Source organism: Polypterus senegalus, chromosome 18 (assembly GCF_016835505.1).
Source record: "Polypterus senegalus isolate Bchr_013 chromosome 18, ASM1683550v1, whole genome shotgun sequence".
Classification (NCBI taxonomy): Eukaryota; Metazoa; Chordata; class Cladistia; order Polypteriformes; family Polypteridae; genus Polypterus; species Polypterus senegalus.
In genome coordinates, this window is record NC_053171.1 from 37713567 (window position 1) to 37735812 (window position 22246).

The window sequence follows — 22246 nt, forward strand, 5'->3', positions numbered from 1 at the left end:
GACAAATCAAAGAGACGGATAATACAAATGGTAACAAAAGAGCCCAGAAAAACTTCTAAAGAGATCCAAGGTGAACTTCAAGCTCAAGGAACATCAGTGTCAGATCGCACCATTCGTCGTTGTTTGAGCCAAAGTGGACTTCATGGGAGACGACCAAGGAGGACACCATTGTTGAAAACAAAATCATAAAAAAGCCAGACTGGAATTTGCCAAACTACATGTGGACAAGCCACAAAGATTCTGGGAGAATGTCCTATGGACAGATGAGACAAAATTGAACTTTTTGCCAAGGCACATCAGCTCTATGTTCACAGACGGAAAAATGAAGCATATCAAGAAAAGAACACTGTCCCTTCTGTGAAACATGGAGGAGGCTCTGTTATGTTCTGGGGCTGCTTTGCTGCATCTGGCACAGGGTGTCTTGAATCTGTGCAGGGTACAATGAAATCTCAAGACTATCAAGGGATTCTAGAGAGAAATGTGCTGGCCAGTGTCAGAAAGCTTGGTCTCAGTCGAAGGTCATGGGTCTTGCAACAGGACAATGACCCAAAACACACAGCATAATACATAATATATATATATATATATATATATATATAATATATATATATATAGTGTGTGTGTGTGTAAACTGAAAATTACTTACCCCATTCCCCCCATAGTGCTAGACTGTTGTCAGTGTGCTTTCTGATTAATAAAATTATTATGTATGGTTTTTCTTCTTGTTTTATATTTAAGGAGCTATAAGTCACTCTTGTTTTCCACAAAGGTTTTCCACTGTTGCATAACAAGCCAAAAACAATACTAAACTCTCTTGCTCTTTATAAAAGTACCTGGGTGAATATTCAAAAGCTTTGTGTGGTCTGTCCAGGAGATATGAGTGTTAGCTTATTTTGCTTGTAATCCAGTTTTTTTTAACCTTTTAAATTCTAATTTAATACGTTTTGTTGAATTTTTTTTAATAAATGCTACTTTTTTTATATTTTGTAGTATAATATGGGATTTATTTGTTTTTCTAGGTGCTTTTTCGAAAGACAAAGGACCTTGGATTATTAAACCAGTGGCTTCTTCTAGAGGAAGAGGGATATATCTTGTCAGCAATGTAAATATACTTTGTACTCTTCAAGTGTTTCTTTCTTGTTCTAAGAACTGATGTGTTTTAGCATTCTAAATAGTAATTATTAGATTATTAAATCCATTATACAGTATAATATTTCAAAAGGCTGTTGTTGGACAATTAATGCAATTATTTGCATAACTAAACCAAGTAATGTGTTCCAGTAATTACATTGAAGTTTGAATACTGGGGAATACTTGCCTGTGTCTAACTTTAAAAGATGTTTACATCATTATGTTTTAGTGTTTTGTTTTTTATAATGATTATACCTAAAAACTTCATATATAATATCTGGGTAGAAGACGTGTTTCTGAAGCTTCTGGCACAATACTGACAATATATTACATGCCTTTTAGTGTTTGAAATTCGAGAAACGGGCCATTGTAAGGATCCAAGTGACTTCACCAAGGAACAAATTGTGATGGCTGGATGACTGAGTCAGAGTATCTCCAAAATGGCAGGTCTTATGGGGTGTTCCCAGTATGCAGTTAGTACCACCCAAAAGTGGTCCATGGAAGTAAACTTGTGAATCAGAAAGATGGTCATGGGCACCCAAGGCTCACTGATGTGCGTGAAGAGCAATAGCTAGCCCATCTGGTTTGATCCCACAAAAGAGCTACTATAGCACAAAGTGCTGAAAACAATCCTATGATAGCTGTCAAAATACACTGTGCATTGCAGCATGCTGCACTGGGGCTGCCCTTGCTGACCCCTAGCCACTGCTAAAGGTGCCTTTAGTGGACCTGGTCTGATGATAGTGTTCTCTTTTAGATCATGTGGGCAGCCAGGTGCTTGTGCTTAGTTAATCTTGTAAAAGAGATGGTAGCAGGATGCACTACAGAGAGAAAGCAAGATGGCAATTGGCAATGTGATGCTTTGGGCAATATTCTGCTGGGAAACCTTGGGTTCTGGTATTCCTATGGAGGTTACTTTGACATGTGCCACCAATGTAGAGATTGTTGCGGACCACGTACGCTTAATGCATACAATATTTCCTTTCATCAGGATAACATGTCTTGCCACACTGCATAAATTGTTTAGGAATGGTTTGAGTAACATAGAGTTCATAGTGTTGACATGGCTTCCATATACCCATGATCTCAATTCTATCAAGCATCTTTGGGATGTGCTATATTTAAAGATGTTGGATCCATTTAGGGCCCATCTCGCAATTTACAGGACTTTTGCCACATGTTCCATCTTTATCCTTTGTCACCCTAACCTGCTGCACATCTTTCCCAGCTTGGTCCCTCTGTCTTGCTCAGATTGCAATAAATAATACAGGTATAAATTTGTCACAGCTCAGTTTTTGATAATGCTGATTTAGTAATAAACATTATTTCAGTTTGTTTTAAATGTTATTTTTCAGCCAAACCAGATTCCTTTGGATGAAAATATTCTTGTTTCACGCTATATCAACAACCCTCTGCTTATTGATGGTAAGTTACATTAACTAATTGGAATTTATTGAAAATTATTTTAATTTGCAAGTATGAATGTAGATGAGCATATATAAATACAGTTTCTGCTACAGTATGATGTGCCTTAATAATACCTCAGACATGGCATTTGTATTGTTCATTGTTTGATATTTTGATGTTTTCATTATTACGTTATTTCCTTTTTTTTCTTTTTTTCTCTAGATTTCAAGTTTGATGTCAGATTGTATGTCCTTGTTTCATCCTATGATCCCCTCGTTATTTATCTTTATGAAGAAGGCCTAGCAAGGTGTGGATCTACTAGGTGCACATAGTTTTTAGGCATTGTGGGTTCAAAATCTTATCCAGTATCATTGTGTTTGTTGGAAAACAATTTAATAAAATATGCGTATCCACATATTGTATGTCTTCTTGGGTAAAGGCATCTTCTAACTAAGCAATAGGATAAGTAATATTCATTTCTTTGCAGAAAAACAATAACACTGATACATTTCAGTATTCATCTATCCTAAATAATGTAATGAAATATGTTGTTTTTACATAATAATCTAGGAGAGGTGAAGCTGGTCTTCAAACTTTCACCATTACAGTATTTTTATGAGCCATATACTGGGCCTGACGTTTTGTAAATTTAGAAATATAGTGCTTTGCAAAAGTGTTCAAACCCCTGACCAGTTCAATCATTTTGGGCAGGCAGTGTGGGATATAGTGGTTAAGACTTAGAACTTCAAATCCTGAGGTTGTGGGTTCTACTCACTACTGACACTGTGTAACCATGAGCAAGACATTTCACCTGACCAGGCATCAATTTCAAAAACAGAAGCAAGTGTAACCAATTTTATCTCAAACACTGTTACTTGTATGTGATAATTGAATCAGCCAGATAATATGAAATAATGATTTTTGTGACTCACAAATCCTACACTGACATTTTGTTCTTTGTGATTTTTATGTTATTTAAATGTGTGAACACTCAATTATTTTAATATATATTTGTTTCATTTAAGAAAAAAATATTTTTATGAAAAAACGAAATATCTCATTTGCAAATGCCTTCGTACCTTTTTGTTATGTGATGAGAAACCGTTGCTTAATGAGGAAACAATTACCTAACAATTAGCCTTCACAGTAAATTATTAAAATAACTGCAGAATTTTCTGGTTGAAACCCACAGATAATGTATCATGTGCCAGGCAGTGAGTCTAAAGAACAGCTGTTTTAAATGAAGAATCAAAATAAGAAGGTCAAATAAAATAGTACAAATGCATATTTTTACAACAAGGGTGCAAAACAATATCTCAGTGTTTTGACTGTTGTACTGGGTACTGTTGATGCAATTATCAGAAAATGGAATGTGTATCAAACCACCCGGATGCTTCTTAAAAAAGTAAATTTTATGGAAGTCCCCAGCACATTCAGGGAGACTTGTAAAAGGCTTTGGGTTATAATAAGGCTAGGACAGAGTTTTGGGCAAAAATTCAAATGGAGATACATGGGCGAAATGTAACATTGCCTACACCTCTTAAACATGAGACCTTCTATGATGGTAGTGTTGCTCTGCTGCACTTTGTGAGCAGGAATTGGACATATGATTAACAAAGTAGTAAGAATGGATGGGGGGAAAATATGCAAATTCTGCAATCTGCTCAAAAACTGAAACTCGTCAAAGTTACTTTTTCAGCAGGAAACTGATGCTAAAAACAATGCCAAAGTTACCTTGAAGTGGGTCATGGATATCAAGGTGAATCTCGTAGAGAGGTCCAAATCAGTGATTTAAACTCTGTCCCAGTGAGAATCTGAGGCACTATTTGAAAACAGCACTGTTCAAGTGTGATTTGAAAATCCTTATCAAACTGGAGCAAATCAGCCTGGAAAAATATGCCAGAATTATGCAGACTGTACAAAAATTGTGGATACTAAGTCCAGCTAAGACAAAGTTGTTTTTACTGCCAAACATTGTTTTATAAGATATTAAGTGCATTTCCTTTTTTCCTGAAGATTTTTTTCTAACATTAAGCAAAGTAACATTAAGAAAAAGTTTCAGTCCTTTTGTCCTAATCACACAAATGTACTTCTACTGCAAGATTTCATAAAAATTAGAGATTTAGTCAAGAATCTGAATACTTTTGCAAGGTACTGTGTATGCGTGTTAATGTGAAAGTAGATTGTGAGCTTTTAAAATATATTGTTTTTATCTCCTCTGAGATTTTTTATATATAAAAATGAGCACTAGATGGCAGAAGAGTTCTTTTAGACGTGAATGCTTTTGCTGAAGTTTTTGAAACTGTGAAACTTCTGTAAGATATTGCCATTCCTGGATGGCGCCTGATTTGTTCTTTTTTTTTCTCTCTCTTACTGCAAAATTATTTTTTTCTCCCACCCAAGAAGTATTAAGCCATTCCCGGTATTTCATTTTTTCCTTCCACTGAGCAATTGTCATTTTGTGTTTTCAAACAAATGAATTATTTTCCATATACAGTAGAAGTATGCTTGGCTAGTGTGAAGTCTCTTGTTTCAAAGCATACCGATTCCCCGCCCCCTTTACTGTATCCTAAATGAAAAATGTTCAATGCGCTTAAGCTAGATAAAGATGTTTGAAGTTTTCACTGTTTTTCCTGCTATGAATTGGTAAAGTCGAAGCACTTTCCTGGGAGGTGGGGTATTCTGATTTGCTGGAATGTCACTTGTGAGTAATAACTGTTGGATACCCCTGTGATTTCCTCCTTTTATCTTTGACATTTCTGTGGTTTTGAAGGTATTCAGGTAGCTGTTCCTTGCCAAGGAATTTTCATTACTTGACACACTATGGTAACTGAAGAGGAATATATTCCATGTTTAACTCTGAAGAAGCAGGCCATGCTCTTAATAGCAAGTGAACCGTCATAGAGCATATGTCCCTGTTCTTCCATGTTCACACCAAAAAGAATGTTTTTTTCTTTAAATAACTAATAATTTTTAATAAAAGGTACTGTCTACTGTATCAAAAAATTTGCAGCAATTACGTTTTTTGTATTGTTTATGCAATTAAATTGATTTATTGTTTAAATAACAAATGAAAACTTTTGACATACTGGACACTGTGATTATTTCTTTATAGACTTCTTATTAACAGATTATGCAAGTTGAGAATGATCTGGTTTCTTATTGATTAGAAGTGCTTAATATTAATAATGTAAGGCCATGATGGTAAACAAGCTTAATAAGTCTACCAGGCTCCTCTCTAACACGTAGATGCAATATCAAGTCTCTAGCTACATTAGTCTTAAAATCCTTATGTATTAGAAGAGGAAGACAAATTGAAAATATGATTTTAAATCCTGCCCACATATGTGAGATGAAAGTCTTAAGGAGCTTACTTTTTCTTTGTGTTTGTCCAAAATGGTTAATTTCTTATTTATGCTTGATATGTGCATAATCATCAGCAAAGCTAGAAAAAGGTAAAATTTTATTTTCAGCTGGAGATGTGAAATGCCTCAGTTTTATACCTCAAGTTTAATTGCTTGCTGGGTTACAAATGGACAGATAGGTTAATACTGTACATAATTGGTGTTGGTATCACAGAGAGATCTATTTATTAATCAGTTTTAACAAAAGTCTAAAAGTTTGCACTGCACTGAATTTCATTAGTATTATGTGAGTTGTTTAATTAGACTGTTTGCCATAGTGTCTTGTTTTAATGGCTTGCGGACAATAAATACAGTTAAATTTTATGAGCATAGCTAAGCTAAAATGAAATTACACTTTCAAGCATCTCCCACAACCCCATCACCATGTATACACTACATGGATCTGAAATATTCCAAAAAAAATAATATAACCTACACTTCTACCTTGGTGATACCTGCAGATGTCAAAGCAGTACCAGTTGAGAATTTTGGTTGGCATTCTTCATGTGAAAGAAAACTTTGGTTTGCATTTTCATTTTTCCTGCCTCAATAGTATATGGTTAACTTATTGCTTAAGGAATTCCTAATTTTCACTATATACTACTATAATTTTTTTCTGAACTGCAGGTTTGCCACAGTGAAGTATGACCGTGCTTCTAAGAATATAAAGAACCAGTTTATGCACCTCACCAACTACAGTGTCAACAAAAAGAGCAGCGACTATGTCAGGTATAAAAGTGAAATTGTAGTGTGATTAAGGGTATTTCAGAAGGAAAAAAAAACTACAGTAATATTGAAGACCCTTGACTTAATTTGTTCATAGTATTTCAAGGGCCTCATTTCAAGCTTGTTCATTTTGTATCATGTAAACTTTATCTACAAGATCATAACTGATACGACATACTGTGTAGCAATTCTTATTTAGTGCTATGGGTGATATGTTGATGTATTGGTTAGGGTTTCTGTCCAACATTTCTAGATTTCTGGGTATGAGTAATGGCCTGATCACGTCATGTGTGAAAATGCATTTTTTCCCCCCTGTCTTAGTGGGTTTTCTCCTGGAGTTGTGAATGTGAGGTTATTACACTTTATTTTTGAAGTCATCAGGGTAGATTTACTATAAGACCCCAATAAAACTGATCTGAATTAACATTCTTGGTAGAAGGTGCTGTATTCTCCACTTCTTACGTATTTGGCTGGTGTTTTTTAACAAATATGATACTATGAAATCAATGTCATTTTTTATGTTCTAAGTGAAGCTGTACTGCCTAATTAATTAATACAGTATATGTGTTAGAAAGTAGTTTTCAATCTTAAATTATAAATGAAGGATTGACCTGGCATTTTTTGTGTAATTTAAATAGTGCAGCAAGATGTTATACAGTGCATCCGGAAAGTATTCACAGCGCATCACTTTTTCCAAATTTCGTTATGGTACAGCCTTATTCCACAATGGAATAAATTCTTTTTTTTCCTCAGAAATTTTACTTGAGATTTTTGCAAATTTATTAAAAATAAAAAAATTGAGAAAGCACATGTACATAAGTATTCACAGCCTTCGCCATGAAGCTCAAAATTGAGCTCAGGTGCACCCTGTTTCCCCTGATCATCCTTGAGATGTTTCTGCAGCTTAATTGGAGTCCACCTGTGGTAAATTCAGTTGATTGGACATAATTTGGAAAGGCACACACCTGTCTATATAAGGTCCCACAGTTGACAGTTAATGTCGGAGCACAAACCAAGCATGAAGTCAAAGGAATTGTCTGTAGACCTCCGAGACAGGATTGTCTCGAGGCACAAATCTGGGGAAGGTTACAGAAAAATTTCTGCTGCTTTGAAGGGCCCAATGAGCACAGTGGCCTCCATCATCCGTAAGTGGAAGAAGTTCGAAACCACCAGGTCTCTTCCTAGAGCTGGCTGGCCATCTAAACTGAGCGATCGGGGGAGAAGGGCCTTAGTCAGGGAGGTGATCAAGAACCAGATGGTCACTCTGTCAGAGCTCCAGAGGTCTTCTGTGGAGAGAGGAGAACCTTCCAGAAGGACAACCATCTCTGCAGCAATCTACCATTTAGGCCTGTATGGTAGAGTGGCCAGACGGAATCTATTCCTTAGTAAAAGGCAAATGGCAGCCCGCCTGGAATTTGCCAAAAGGCACCTGAAGGACTCTCAGACCATGAGAAACAAAATTCTCTGGTCTGATGAGACAAAGATTGAACTCTTTGGTGTGAATGCCAGGTGTCACTTTGGAGGAAACCAGGCACCACTCATCACCAGGCCAATACCATCCTTACAGTGAAACATGGTGGTGGCAGCATCATGCTGTGGGGATGGCAGGAACTGGAAGACTAGTCAGGATAAAGGGAAAGATGACTGCAGCAATGTACAGAGACATCCTGGATGAAAACCTGCTCCAGAGCGTTCTTGACCTCAGAATGGGGCGACGGTTCATCTTTCAGCAGGACAATGACCCTAAGCACACAGCCAAGATATCAAAGGAGTGGCTTCAGGACAACTCTGTGAATGTCCTTGAGTGGCCCAGCCAGAGCCCAGACTTGAATCCGATTGAACATCTCTGGAGATCTTAAAATGGCTGTGCACCGACGCTTCCCATCCAACCTGATGGAGCTTGAGAGGTGCTGCAAAGAGGAATGGGCAAAACTGGCCAAGGATAGGTGTGCCAAGCTTGTGGTATCACATTCAAAAAGACTTGAGGCTGTAATTGCTGCCAAAGGTGCATCGACAAAGTATTGAGCAAAGGCTGTGAATACTTATGTTCATGTGATTTCTCAGTTTTTTTTTTTTTTGTTTTTTTTTTAATAAATTCGCAAAAACATCAAGTAAACTTTTTTTACATAGAATTCTGAGGAAAAAAATGAATTTATTCCATTTTGGAATAAGGCTGTAACATAACAATGTGGAGAAAGTGATGCGCTGTAAATACTTTCTGGATGCACTGCAAGCCAAATGTTTTGTTCTTTTCCTCTTTGACTAAGGAATTGGGGAATTTTTTAAATCCATTTAGGTGTTTTGTGTAGATTTTGTGTTTGTCGTAGATAGTATGGAATAAGGTATTTACAGTAGGCTTTCTTAACATAAATAGTATTGTGCTGTTTAATTTAACTGACAATGGAGTATGCAGGTAACATGAGTAAAATTTTATTTGAAATTGTACTGATTTTGTCATTATTGTTTCCTTTTAAAGATTGTTTCTGATCAAATTAATTTGTTCTTTGTAAGAAATAGTATACTTTTTTTTTTTCTTCTCATTTGTCAGCTGTGATGATCCAGAGGTTGAAGACTATGGTAACAAGTGGAGCATGAGTGCCATGTTACGGTATCTGAAACAAGAAGGGAAGGACACAGCATGTAAGTCAAAATTATACTTAAATGTTGTCACCCTGAAGGCTCTAGACGTCTAGAATTTTAGGGCATAGTAAATGCTGGCTTATTCCCCACAGTGATACTGCTATAGCTTTTGATATGACTGAGGTCAATTTTTCAGTTTTAGCCTCATAATGTATGTATTAAAAGACATGTAATTTTTATAACAATGATTATCAGGTGAAAAGTGTTGCTTTATTATTCAAACTGGTTTTTGCTCAATAGAAATTTATGGATACATTTTACACATTTGTTTTATCATTCAAGCCATAAAGACTAAAAAATATACATTTGTTATCAGCAAAGAAAAAAACAATTGGGATAACTTTTGATGGAAGACTAAAAGAAATAGATTTCCCATTTCTTAAAATAGTTATAGGCATTAACATAAGAGACAGAGGTGCTAACCACTGTTTAGCCCAATAAACTACGTGAACAGGTGAAGTAACAAATGCACTAAAGGCAGTAAACTAAAGTTAATATCATTTAAATTTGCAGAAGAATGTTTTGAAAGTGACTACTAAATTAAATGCACACACTAGCCTTGCACATTGGTCACCATACACAGTATTTTCAGTGCGGCACAGAACATTGGAGATATAAATATTTGAACTGTCTATTTTTGAAATTATGTGATAGTTGGCAGAGAGCAAGATCATTGTTCATGAACCCAATGCCTGCATTTTAGTATCTACCTTCCCCATTTCATTATTCATTTGCAAATGACCTTAATACATGCAACAAGAGACATCAGTTAAATGCAGCTTGCAGTTTGGTATATGAAGGATAAGTCAATTTAATGCTTTTTTTTTAAAATATTTTCTTTCAGCTCTCATGGCACAGATTGAAGACTTGATTGTTAAAACAATTCTTGCTGTTGAACTTCATATTGCATCTGCCTGTAAAATGTTCATGTCTCACAGAGGGAACTGTTTTGGTAAGAGTAAAATTTTGTTATTACAATTTCATTTTCTCCTCTGTGAATGAAATATTTTAAAATAAAATATATCCATCCATCCATTTTCCAACCCGCTGAATCCGAACACAGGGTCACGGGGGTCTGCTGGAGCCAATCCCAGCCAACACAGGGCACAAGGCAGGAACCAATCCCGGGCAGGGTGCCAACCCACCGCAGTAAAATATATATGATATCTTTCAGTTCATTTTGCTAAACACTCCATGTAGTTTCTGATGAGATAATGAATGAAATATGAAGTCTGTCCAACAAGAAACCAAACTTCTTAAATAGAACACCAGCTAGCCAGTGTAGGAGCCTTGCGATAGACCTTTTAAAAAATCCCCCACCTGGTTGATCACGCTAGTTCAATTAGTCATCAAGTACATACTGTAGAGTGAACTTGTCTCCTGTGCCTTTTTGCAATTTTTTTTGCAAGATGAAATGTGAAGGATCTTGAAAAGGAATGTGTTTCCATGAAATTCTATGTAAATTTAGCAAACACTTTTACTAGACTTTTCAGATGTTACAGCAAGCTGATGGAGTGGATTGTGTAAGTCGCACATAATGTTACAAATGAAACAGACTTTTCAAATCTGGCAGACAATTTGATTCATATCAGATGGATGATCCCAAGACTGGAAAGTGGATCACATTGAGAGAATGCATGCTTTGATTTCGTGAAAATTGCCTCATAATTGAAGTAGACTTCGGAAAAAGTTTGTGTCAAATAATTTTGACTGAAAAACTGCAAATGCATTGTGTTGTGGTAAAATTTGTGCTGTGTCTTTTGACAGATGAGCAAAAAGTGAACCGTGTTCTTCTCGAAGTTTAGATCTACCATGAAAAGTTGCCTGTTTAAACAATAGCAACTTTGCTACAGAACCTATGGAATATTCCATAAAATGAGTTCCAGGACGCATTCTAGAAATGAAAAGAAACTTAGGAGGGGGAGGGGTGTATAAATAGAATAGGGGAATACTTTGAAAGATACAACTCTGATTAAGCTTGATTTTTTTTTTTTTTTTTTTAAATGTTTGGTTTCTTTTTGGAGTGACTATGTATGATTACAATTCTCAAGAGTTTAAATTTAAAAGGAAGTTTTCTCTTGCATGTCATGGTTATCTTAAAAGTTTATCTGGTTTCTTTTACACATATTATCAAATCTTATTTTACTCATTTTGAGTAATTTAAGGGTTATTATAAATAAGAACCTGCATGAGAACCAGTTGTCTTCTTTTTTTTTTTTTTAATAGAGATGCATCTGGCTGATAAGAGCTGGATGATAATGCAGAAATTTTCTTTTGTAATATAGTTCAGGCAAATTGTAATAATTTAAAAATATATCAATTATTTTCCTCCATCATTAACCAAGAAGAGACGGTCCTTTCATAACTTTTGTGACAGAAAAGCGAACTATAAATTGTTATAAATGCCAAGAAATGTTTGTTCTGCCTCTCAGTAATAAGGTACACATATATCTTAATGTGAATCTCTGTGACAATGTAGCTTGAGCACACAACACCAAACTGTCTTAACCTTTGAAGATATGCTTGAAGACTACAGAAAATCCTACTTGTTAGCAGTACTACCACACTAATTTCAAGCTGTTCTATGGACATCTACAGCACCCTTCATTTGAAAAGATGAACACCCATTCCAGACATTAATAAACTTAATTCAGAATTGTGCTATAGTATCTTGCAGTGTTCTACCCAACCCAATCACAAATTATTTTCATATGTACCCAAAGACAAAAAGTATGTCTCATGAACAGCAAAAAAAGAAATATGAATAAATTACCTTTTGGTGTTTGTTGTATAGTATACTGTACTTGTTATTGGATTCTTAGTTTTGTTATGTCATTATTAAAGGTGTCCAGTTATCAACTGAAAAAAGCAGCTTTGACCCAAGTAGTTTGTGAAAGTGCTATAGTAACACATCCTCGTCGCCTCCACTCATACCAAAAAATCTGATCAGCTGAGTGTAATTTTTACTCATTTTTTAAAAAGTACTTTAGTTCTGGACAACAAATGGTATAAGAAAAACTGCACAATTGTTTTGACTCTGTAAACTGGGACATGGAATTCCTCATCAGATCTGGATGAGTTTGTGATGGTCTGTCACTGGCTTTAAAAATGTGTGGATGGATCTGTACTTATAAAAACTATTTACACATATCATAATGGGAGAGCATGGAGCCAGCAACATCCATAATTTAGTCTCTGAAGAATACATTTCAGGTCATATATATGACAAAATACTGTGCCTGTGATTACCTGCAGCACTGTATGGTTCATTCTCTTCTGTTTCTGTGGTTGACATAAGAAGTATTTTAAGAGTCACTATCCATAAGGCATCTTCAGTGATTCAGTTAGACAATCTATGTCCCTATCCTGATCAAAAAGACAATTACTCCCTGTGTCAAAGAAAACAAAAATGGATTGTCTTAATGACTATAGAACAGTGGCATTCAGTTCCAATTTGATGAACTGCCTTGAGAAATGGAATATTCAACATAGTTTGGAGCACCTCCTGTTTGCACATCATCACAACTGGTCAATAGAGAATACCAAATCCCTTGTACATCATCCCTTCTTAGTACACCTGGATAATAAGAGAACAAAAGTGTTATGTTGGATTACTGCTTATAGACCACAGCTTAGTATTTACCCTTAAAACTGATCATCAGGAGCAGAGACTTGGATCATAGTGAAACCCACTGCAGCTGAATTTTGGACTTCCTGACTGGAAGACCCAAGTATATATCTGATCTTTACAACAGACAAGGTAATGTGCTGAGCCCAGGGGTATACGTATTGTTCAAATGTGACTTTGTGGACAAATATAGCTCCAGTTACAGCCTTAAAACTTCTGATGAGATCAGTGTTCATGGTATTAAATTTGCTGTTTTTGCTATTACTATTATTATTAAGGTGACTAGTTTATAGGCGACACACAAGGAAGAAGTTCATTGATTAGGTGGACTCCACAGAGTGAAACTAGTGTACCTATGATAATAAACTTAAAATTAAAAAGTTCTTTTCTGCTCTAGAAAGTCATTATTTTTGGCAAGACTATGTTTTGACAACTATGATACTCTTCACTGGTTTATGATCTTTCTGGTAATCTACAGTTACTATAATGGAGGTATGAAGGCATATTATTAGTAATGGTTGTACGTATCATTATCCTTGGTTTTGTTTCATTAAGCATGTTCATTAAGAAAGCTTATATTCAATTGTAGCTTTTATTTCAGTGCAATCTATGCTGTTTTAAGACTATTAAACTCTTTAAAAAAATAAATAAATAAACTATAATACATTTAATGCATTTTTGAAAATATGACAATCAGGCAAGCCGAAATCAAATTCTTTGCCTTTTTCAATGTTCAGCTTTTTTACTTTTTTTTTTTTCTCCTTTGTGCTTTTAGTTTTTCAGTTGCATTAATCATTCCTTTAAAGTGATTATATATAGCAGTTACCCAGAATGTTAGCTTGTTGTGTTAGTAATGTTAGTGCCAGACTCTCCTAGATTATCTAGTGTATTTTTAGGTTTTCATCTCGAGATGATAATTTGTGCTTATTCCCAGGATATGGTGATCAAAGGCCATATGTAGAATTTGTTACGCTATCTGAAGTTAAATTACTTTCCTATGCTGCAGATGGAGGAGCCTATGTGAAAAAACTCTTGCTTCTAGTTACTCAAAGAACAGTTGAAGCAAAGAGACTTAATAACTATTGAAAATAGCCTTAACATCCTAAAGAAAATAATGTGGAAGAAGCATAAACAGTATCTTTTTGAAGCTGTCTGTCTAAAACGTAGACAAAATGGGGATCATAGTAAGGTATGTTTATGCTGAATTTGCAGCTTTTTCTTAAGCATAGCCTCTTTGATAATAATATTTCATAGGTGCCACCATAACATTCTTCATCAGTTAATCTTTTGCACTTACTGTTTAGATATGTTTTCAAAATATATATATATGACATAATATTAATTTGGATTTTATTTGTACCTTTTCATTTAAAAATGTTAAAAATGTTACTAAAACAATCTGTATTGAAATCTTGTTCACTCAGAATGCTGGAGATGGCAGTAGAATTCAGGTCAAGTAACATGGCAGTTACTGTTAAATGCATAAATTTTAGAATTTAGAAACCAAAACCAGTTATCTGATATAGACTTCTTCAAGGATGATTCATATGAAACGGCTGAAATGCAAGAGATTTTTCACTCCATTTATTTGGAATGGCGGTGTTGACGGATTGGCAGTATTAAGTAATAATACTACTGTTATAGGGGTCACCATTAACTTGCTGTGCATTTTCAATTTTTGCATCTTTTGTGTTTAGTGTTCTGTAAAGTATACTTTATACTTTTTAATAAGCTTACTGTGAGCCTGCATTTTTTATTTTAAAATTATCTGACAAGTTGCTTTTTTATGATTAAACTGAATAAAATTCTCTTCCTCTGACAAGAACTGACCTCATCTCAGGTGTGTCACATCTTTCAAATCTCCAGATTTAAATATTTACCAATTAAGCATAAAAAAAGAAAATGGCTTCTCCTGAGAATTTCTCAGCAAGCCTGTTGCTAAAACCTTATTCATTCCTAAATAACCCTGTGTGTCATGGAAGTATTTAGAGACCAACTGTAAAACGTGATTGGTGGGAGGTTTGGCTTATTTCCATAACACTGTGGCTGGTACCAGCGTGTGCTTTATCCTGTCTCTCACATAAAATAAGCATACCAACTAGAATTCAGTCATCTTCCAGAATTTTTTTTTCTTTCTTGAAGCAATATTTCTTTTGTTGAGTTTCTACAGCAGCAACTCTTCTTATTTGCACCATAACCCACACATAATGGAAATGGTTTGAAATAATATGTTAAACATATTTATAAATCCATATAACCATCTAACAAATAGTTTTTTGGCAAAGATCCATTTTAGATGTATGTATTATAATGAGAACTAAAAGACCCTTAATCTTAAAACTAGTACTTTAGGTTGGAACTTTACATATTAGTACAGAGAAATGAATTAACAGATATTCAGTTGAAAAGGGGTGGTGATCTCCAATAACAGCTGCATTTTTGTGTGAATGGAAAGAATGGAGCAAATCCTTTAAATAGCAGGCTTCATTTTACAAAATATTTTGAATGCCATTCAGACTAGGACTGCTTTTCTCAAGTCTCTTGTGCAGTATTTATGGAATTAGTGATTTGGGATTTTTTTCCAGATTACGTTCAACACCATTTTTGTTGCAGCTATGCATGTCAGCTTGCTTTTCAAAGTCAAATATTTAGTAAGTGCAATACCAATAGGTTGATAAGTTTCAAACATATAGAAAACCCTTGGATATTTAAAATCGGCATAATTTGTTCAGGGTTATACGGTTTGTAGACTGTCTTGGCAGCATCAGGCTCAAAGCCGAAATTAACCATAAATGTGGCATCAGTCACAAGGTGTAGTCCTGCCTACACTGTCTCTTTATAACTCATACTATCCAAATTTAGGTCTAGCAATTAACCAATCATTCTTAACTTTGGGATGTGGGAGGCAACTGTAATACCCTTGCAAACACACATGTGGATATGAGAATAATGGGTCTACTCTGCAAAGATTGTTAGTTGTCCACAATTTAAACCAGGTCTTCAGGAGCATTAAGGCAGCAGTGGTAACAACTGCACCCTGTACTGCCTGCCCATCTTGCTTTTTTTGTTGTACTGTCTTCAGTGCAAAATATTGTTGCAAAGATGACATTTTCGTGAAAACTGACTTTGGAAATCAGATATACACATGAACCAGCCTCTTCAAAGGTGATGTCACCTCAACAATTTCTCAAGTAATGCCTCTGACAAAGGACCAGTAACTTTACAATATGTGCCATAAATCAATCACCATCACTCAGTGTGTCTGGACTGCTGTTATCCTGGATCTGGAAGTTTTCATTTCTTTCATGGGTCAGCTGACCAGTAACGTACATGGGGTTGACACAGTCAACTGTGCATTTCAGAAAGAATCCTCAAATGGTACACTGCGAGAACAAAATGGTTTGGTGTTACTAGTCACTTTTTTAAATCTTTTTTTTTTTCACAGACATTTTGATTGCACAGTAGTATGTCAAGAAGGTGTTTTAAGCAACTGTCCAATCTTTTACTGCCTTGTACCATCTTCCAGCAGGAGCATACCCTATTTTTTTTTTTCTTCAAATCATTAGCGTTGTTTTATTTAAAATAAACACCATTGGGTTGAATGGATGATGGAAACTGCAAGCAAGTACTACCTGTTTCAATCTACTAAAAAACTGAAACTTAAGTGAAAAGGAAATTTTTTTTTGTAGGACCGTGAACCCAAGCACAAAGCCCCGTGGTAAGCTTGCAATGGGCCGAGGACCAAAAGGTGAATGTACTACAATAGACCATTCAGAACTGATAACTAATCCTTCTGAGAATTTGTCACTTTTTGAATTTTTTTTTGTATAAGAGTCATATAGAGCAAATAGGTTTGGAAGATTTGGCCAAAGTCACCCCAAACAGTTATATATATTTATCAACAAGACTCTAAAAGTTGACACTACAAAGTTTAAAAAAAAAAAAAAAAGCCTTTGTTAATTGAATACTTATGCATAAACCGTATTTCCTTTTGTTCCCTTATGAGGAAAATCAATGTTATTCAGTTTACTTGTTAGTGGTTTTAATGTTGCGGCTGATCAGAGTATATGCACCATTCTTATTATGCAGTCAAGGATAAATGTTTTCTGATCCTAGTGAATTGTTAATATTCAAACTCTTTAAGCAGCACTTCTCAGTCTACAATTTCCAAATCATTAATTATGTCCTTAGTAGTCCCTGTTATTGATGGAAAATTATCCACTTCCTATCATGTGAAAACTTTATTATTACACACTCCTAAACTAAGGCGGCTGTCCCTCATACTTTGTAGTCGAATTCAGACGATCTTAGTAAGACAGGCTCATTGCCCGATTGAAGAAGACATACATTTAAGGTGTTTTACATAAAAAGTAACACCTCACCCCCATTTTCTTTTTTTGTCTGTTCTTTCTAAAGACGTATAACCAATTATAATATATCACATTGTGAATAACTGAAAAATAATAAATGAGTTTAAGTTCTTTGAAATTGTTTGATATGTTATTCAGTAAAATTCCAAAGTGGCTGGTTGACTTCTTTTTTTTAAGGCACTGTATGGCTGGTGTGTCATGAAGTATAGTAACTGCATGACATTAAGGTTTTCATCAAGTCCGCTGTATCCATTGACTCTTCTCCATTAGAGTAGGGATTCTCACCCCCTTCTGCAGGTGTAGGTTGTCCTTCCAACACTTTCAATTGGTATCTCAGTCCAGATTCTAACTGTGCACCTTCTTTAATGAGTTGTCTTTTTTTTTTTCTTTTTTTTTTTTCTTCTTCTGTAATTACTTTACCCGGTACAGTGCATTCTTGTTTGTTGAATGTTTTTGCACATTATTCCTGTACTTGCTAGGGTTTTCCTCAGGATATTAATGGTTTTCTTCCATATCCCAATGACATGCCTGCTGCTGAGATAGGCTTAGGCACCTTGTGAACTAAATTAAAAAGGTTTATTAGTTAAGACAGATCTTGCTAAAATGTATTATTACAGTTACTTATGACAGTTGAGGCTCTTTGTTTAAATGTATTCTTTTTATTAAACAATTCTGCAGAAATTACCCCCTTATCTATATCTAAATAACGGTAATTTAAAAGGTAAGTATAGCAGACACTTTAGCAGATATGATGAACAGCAACTTAAACAGGTGAAGAGTATAACTTATTGGATAGCCACAGTGTGTGCTTGCTGTGTGTTTGTGTGTATCCTGTGGTGGGCTGGCGCCCTGCCTGGGATTTGTTCCTGCCTTGTGTTGACTGGGATTGGCTCCAACAGACCCCCATGAACCTGTGTTTGGATATAGCGGGTTGGATAATGACTGACTGACAATGAAATATTGTTGAAGAAAGGATTGTCGAATTTGAATGAAAAATGAAGTATGCAGTTATTGTGGCAGTAGCATAATCTTGACTAAGAGGTGATGCATCCAGATTTTACCTGAACACTTTTGTGTACATTTCCTCTGTTGAATTTTTGTAAAAAAAAGCTCTAGTAATGTTGTCATTCTAAAATATGATACCTGATTACAAGACAACTGGTTCTTTCTCATTTTGGTGTACCACAAGAAAATTAAGCTATTTCTCTGACTCTTTTCTTACACTTGTTGAATTTGTAGAACAGTAGTTCCCACTGAATGTATGTAGTTCACTTCTGTTTGTTGTTACTGCTTGCAATAATTTGAGTAATCAGTGTATTAAGTAGGTAACTTGAATTTAGGTTGGGGTGAAACAGTGCTATAAAATTAACATTCTAAACCCAGGTTTCTTTTCTTGTTCTCTGTTCATGATTTTTACATATTTTGTCTTACCTTGCTAAAAAATGCATCTTCAGATTTTTCCTTCTGAAATTACACAGTCTATGTAAATTTACAAATGTGCGCTCAACACCAAGTGCAGTAAGGGAGTTTTAGTTGCACAATAAAAATATACTTCTTTATATTTTTAGTATTTAGTTAGGTACATTATCTGAGATATTGCTGTTTGGCAAAGGCATTAGTTTCTCCATTAACTGGTAAAGATAACAGGACTTGCAGCTCTAGACCAGGATCACTTACAGCTAACTTAGAAAAGCAGGCGAATATAAGACACCCAAGATGAAGATCAGTTCTTCTTAAACTATAAGTTAAAATTTTAAACAATAAGTTTTGAAAGATAACATTTTTATTGCTTAAGTAAGTCAGAATACAAAGCATTTTTTCATTATTGTCAGAATACCGTGTTATGTTTTTTAACTTCAAATTTGTTGAAGGTTTCAGTTTAATTGTACTTGTACACGCACAATTTGGTAATGAAAACTGTTAAAAAATCCCTAATTACAAATGGAAAGACAACCAGACAACTTGTATAAGCATCTATAACATATCAAAAGTTTATAGAATAATAATTCTTAGTGCCTTGCAATTCACAAATCTAATTTAGAGAAAGTTAAGTATAGACTCTGACATTGAAAATGTAAAACTACAGTATGATGCAAAACATAGATTTTTTCTGCTATTTTTGCCATTTTTTTTTGCATGTAGTGTAATTTTTAATGTGTTTTACCGTAATTTTTTTTCTTTTCCAAAGTCTCATCTACTTTTTCTTCCATGTGAGTTCTTAGCTAGTTAACTGCTTTATTTTAAGAACAATTATGAATAAGTATTGGAAGTAGTTTTTGATCATTAACTGTAAATAATAGAGGGAATTAGAAAGAAAACACCCCAAAGAGTAAATAATTAGATGAATTAAGTTAAATTAAGAACTGTCTCTAGAATATTATCCAGGTGGCTCTCAAGGTCAGAACCGGGATTTTCTACTCAAAGATGTACTCACCACATAAATATTCTTTATATGTTGGAGTGACTTATTTTAACCCCTTGCATTCACTCATTCCACCTAGCACTTGAGCTTGCATCATATTTGTGACGTTAATATAGCTGAGCTTTTTGCTTACCACCCAACAGAGAATGCAAACTTAAATGTTTTGGCAACCATGAAGCTCAGCTAAGTGGTGTAATTTGTTTAACTCGATTATTTACAATTAGTCATATGAAAAAGATAAGTAAACCCTGTGATATTTTTAGCATATGTGGGCATATCAAGATTTCTCCCCATTCTTTCCAAAACTGCTGAAGTTGCATGGGCATTGCAAGTGAACAGCCAATTTCAAGTCCAGCCACAAATTCACAATTGGATTGAGATGTTGACTCAGACTCTGCCATTCCTGGACACTGATATTACTTTTAAGCTGTTCATGTGTAGCTTTGGCATTATGCTTGCGGTTGTTGTCTTGCTGGAAAAGAAATCTTCTCTCAGGGCACAGGTTTCTTGCAGACTACATCAGGTTTTCCTCCAGGATTTCCCTGTATTTTGCTGCATTCATTTTATTTTATACTCTTACAACCCCTCTAGGGCCCGCTGCAGAGAAGCATCCCTATATCATGTGGCTGCCACCACCATGCTTCATGGTGGCGATGGTGTATTTTTACTTCAATCAGTTGAAACCCCTTCAATTGATTTATGCTACAATCAATTGAAACCCCTTTGCTACATAAAGCTGATCACTGTTTAACTAATTATGCGTTCTAAAACCATTAGGCTGCCCCATTGTTTGAGTGTGTAAGATGAAAGGAGGTAAATACTGATACAATTAGTTATTTTGTGTGCCATGGGAATGGCTTAAAATCATCTATATTAGTGTCCTGGAGTGGCTGAATCAGAGTCCAGATCTCCATCCAATTGAGGATTTGTGGCTGGACTTGAAGGAGACTGTTCACTTATGAACCCCATGCAGCCTAGCAGAGCTTGAGTATTTTTGGAAAGAAGAATGAAGAAACTTGCAGTGTCAAGATGGACAAATTTGATAAGGATATGGATGCACAGACTCAAGGATTTGTTAGTTCCCAAAGGTGCAAGGATGTACTAGGATGTTGTTGAGGCAGGTGAATACGTGTGCAATCGATTAGTTTGTGTTTTATGTTTGTAGGTCAATTTGCAGTCTGTTTTTTTGACAATAAGGAGTCGTTTTCTGTTGACCAGTGCCAAAAAAATTCAAATGAAATCCAACGTGACTCAATATTGTGTAACAGTAAAATATTAAAACTTCCAAGGAGGTGACTACTTTTTACAATCACTGTATTTTCCATCCTGATGAGCAATTCACAGAGAGATTTTGTGATTAAAACTGGATTTAGTCTGCTGTGTTCTTTATTTTTATCAGAGCTGATTAAATTAGGTATTAATGTAGAAATATTGTTTAAGTAGGTAAGCATTTACTATATGAGAGAGGACATGCAGGTGATGGGTGTAACTAAACAAGATGCAGAGGACAGAAAGATATGGAAGAAGATGATCCTCTGTGGCCTAACAGAAGCAGCCGAAAGAAGAAGCAGCAGCTAAGTATTTACTGTAGGATGTATTAGTTAGGAGCCACATGGTTTACTGTAGTGCCTATGTAAATTAACAATATTGTTCACATCAGTTGCAACCAGTTTTTTTTATTTTCTACAGTTATGTATGTATGTATGTTACTCGTTTTGAAAGTAAGCTGTAGAAATAAGATTATATGCCACAGACGTTCTTGATTGCAATGGGGAAATAGTTTGACTTTTTAAATTGAGTTTTATTTTATCCTTTATGTTAAGGTGACTTCATTTCTCTTACCAAGTAGCTAGTTGCTTTCTCTTTTCATATTCTTAAGATATGGAATGAACCCCTGTAAGTTTAGACACAATCCCCCTTACATAGGAAAGTAACATATTAGTAGCTCTCTGAGGAGTAAACCTGCATATGAGAAATTGCTCCTGTGGTGTTTATAGCCTGAGTCACCTGGATAAGCTATTAACATGATCATTAGCTTCAAGCCAGTCCAAACCAGCCTTTCCCTAGGGCACATTGGAACTGTAGCAGCTCTGTGATTTTAGCTAGCTCCCGATGAAACTACAGTTTTATAAAGCACAGTCCCATACAGTACATTAGCTAAGAACTACTGTGTGTTACTAGGGCAGTTTGTGCTTTAAGCAAAAAAAGGTAAAAAGATGCACTAGTTAAGATGGCTAGTATTAAAACATATATTCAGATTAATAACATGAATGTTGCAGAGAGATTACAGTCATTGTTTCAAACATTTTTTGCTTGTTTGATACAAATTGCATATGCCAAGTTTCAAACTGAGGGAACGCCTTTTGGTTTAGCTGTCATTTCCCAAAAAAAAAAAACAAAAAAAAAAACATACGAACTGCTGCCAGAGAAATACAACATAAACTGACAAAATAAAAGAAGCCTTGCAGGCAGATATGTAATCCTGCTACCTAGGGGCCCTGTGCAGAAAAAGAACAAG

General features: G+C 35.2%; 1 protein-coding gene across 2 annotated transcripts in view; it reads left to right on the forward strand.

The window, feature by feature from the left end:
• ttll5 (tubulin tyrosine ligase-like family, member 5) overlaps window positions 1-22246 on the forward strand; it is a 311958-nt gene that overhangs the window by 49037 nt on the left and 240675 nt on the right. For both annotated transcript variants that reach the window (XM_039741240.1, XM_039741241.1), the window contains exons 7-12: window positions 1020-1102; window positions 2487-2556; window positions 2761-2845; window positions 6570-6671; window positions 9217-9308; window positions 10153-10260. In XM_039741240.1, the coding sequence (XP_039597174.1) occupies window positions 1020-1102; window positions 2487-2556; window positions 2761-2845; window positions 6570-6671; window positions 9217-9308; window positions 10153-10260 (540 nt within the window). The remainder of the gene's footprint in view (window positions 1-1019; window positions 1103-2486; window positions 2557-2760; window positions 2846-6569; window positions 6672-9216; window positions 9309-10152; window positions 10261-22246) is intronic.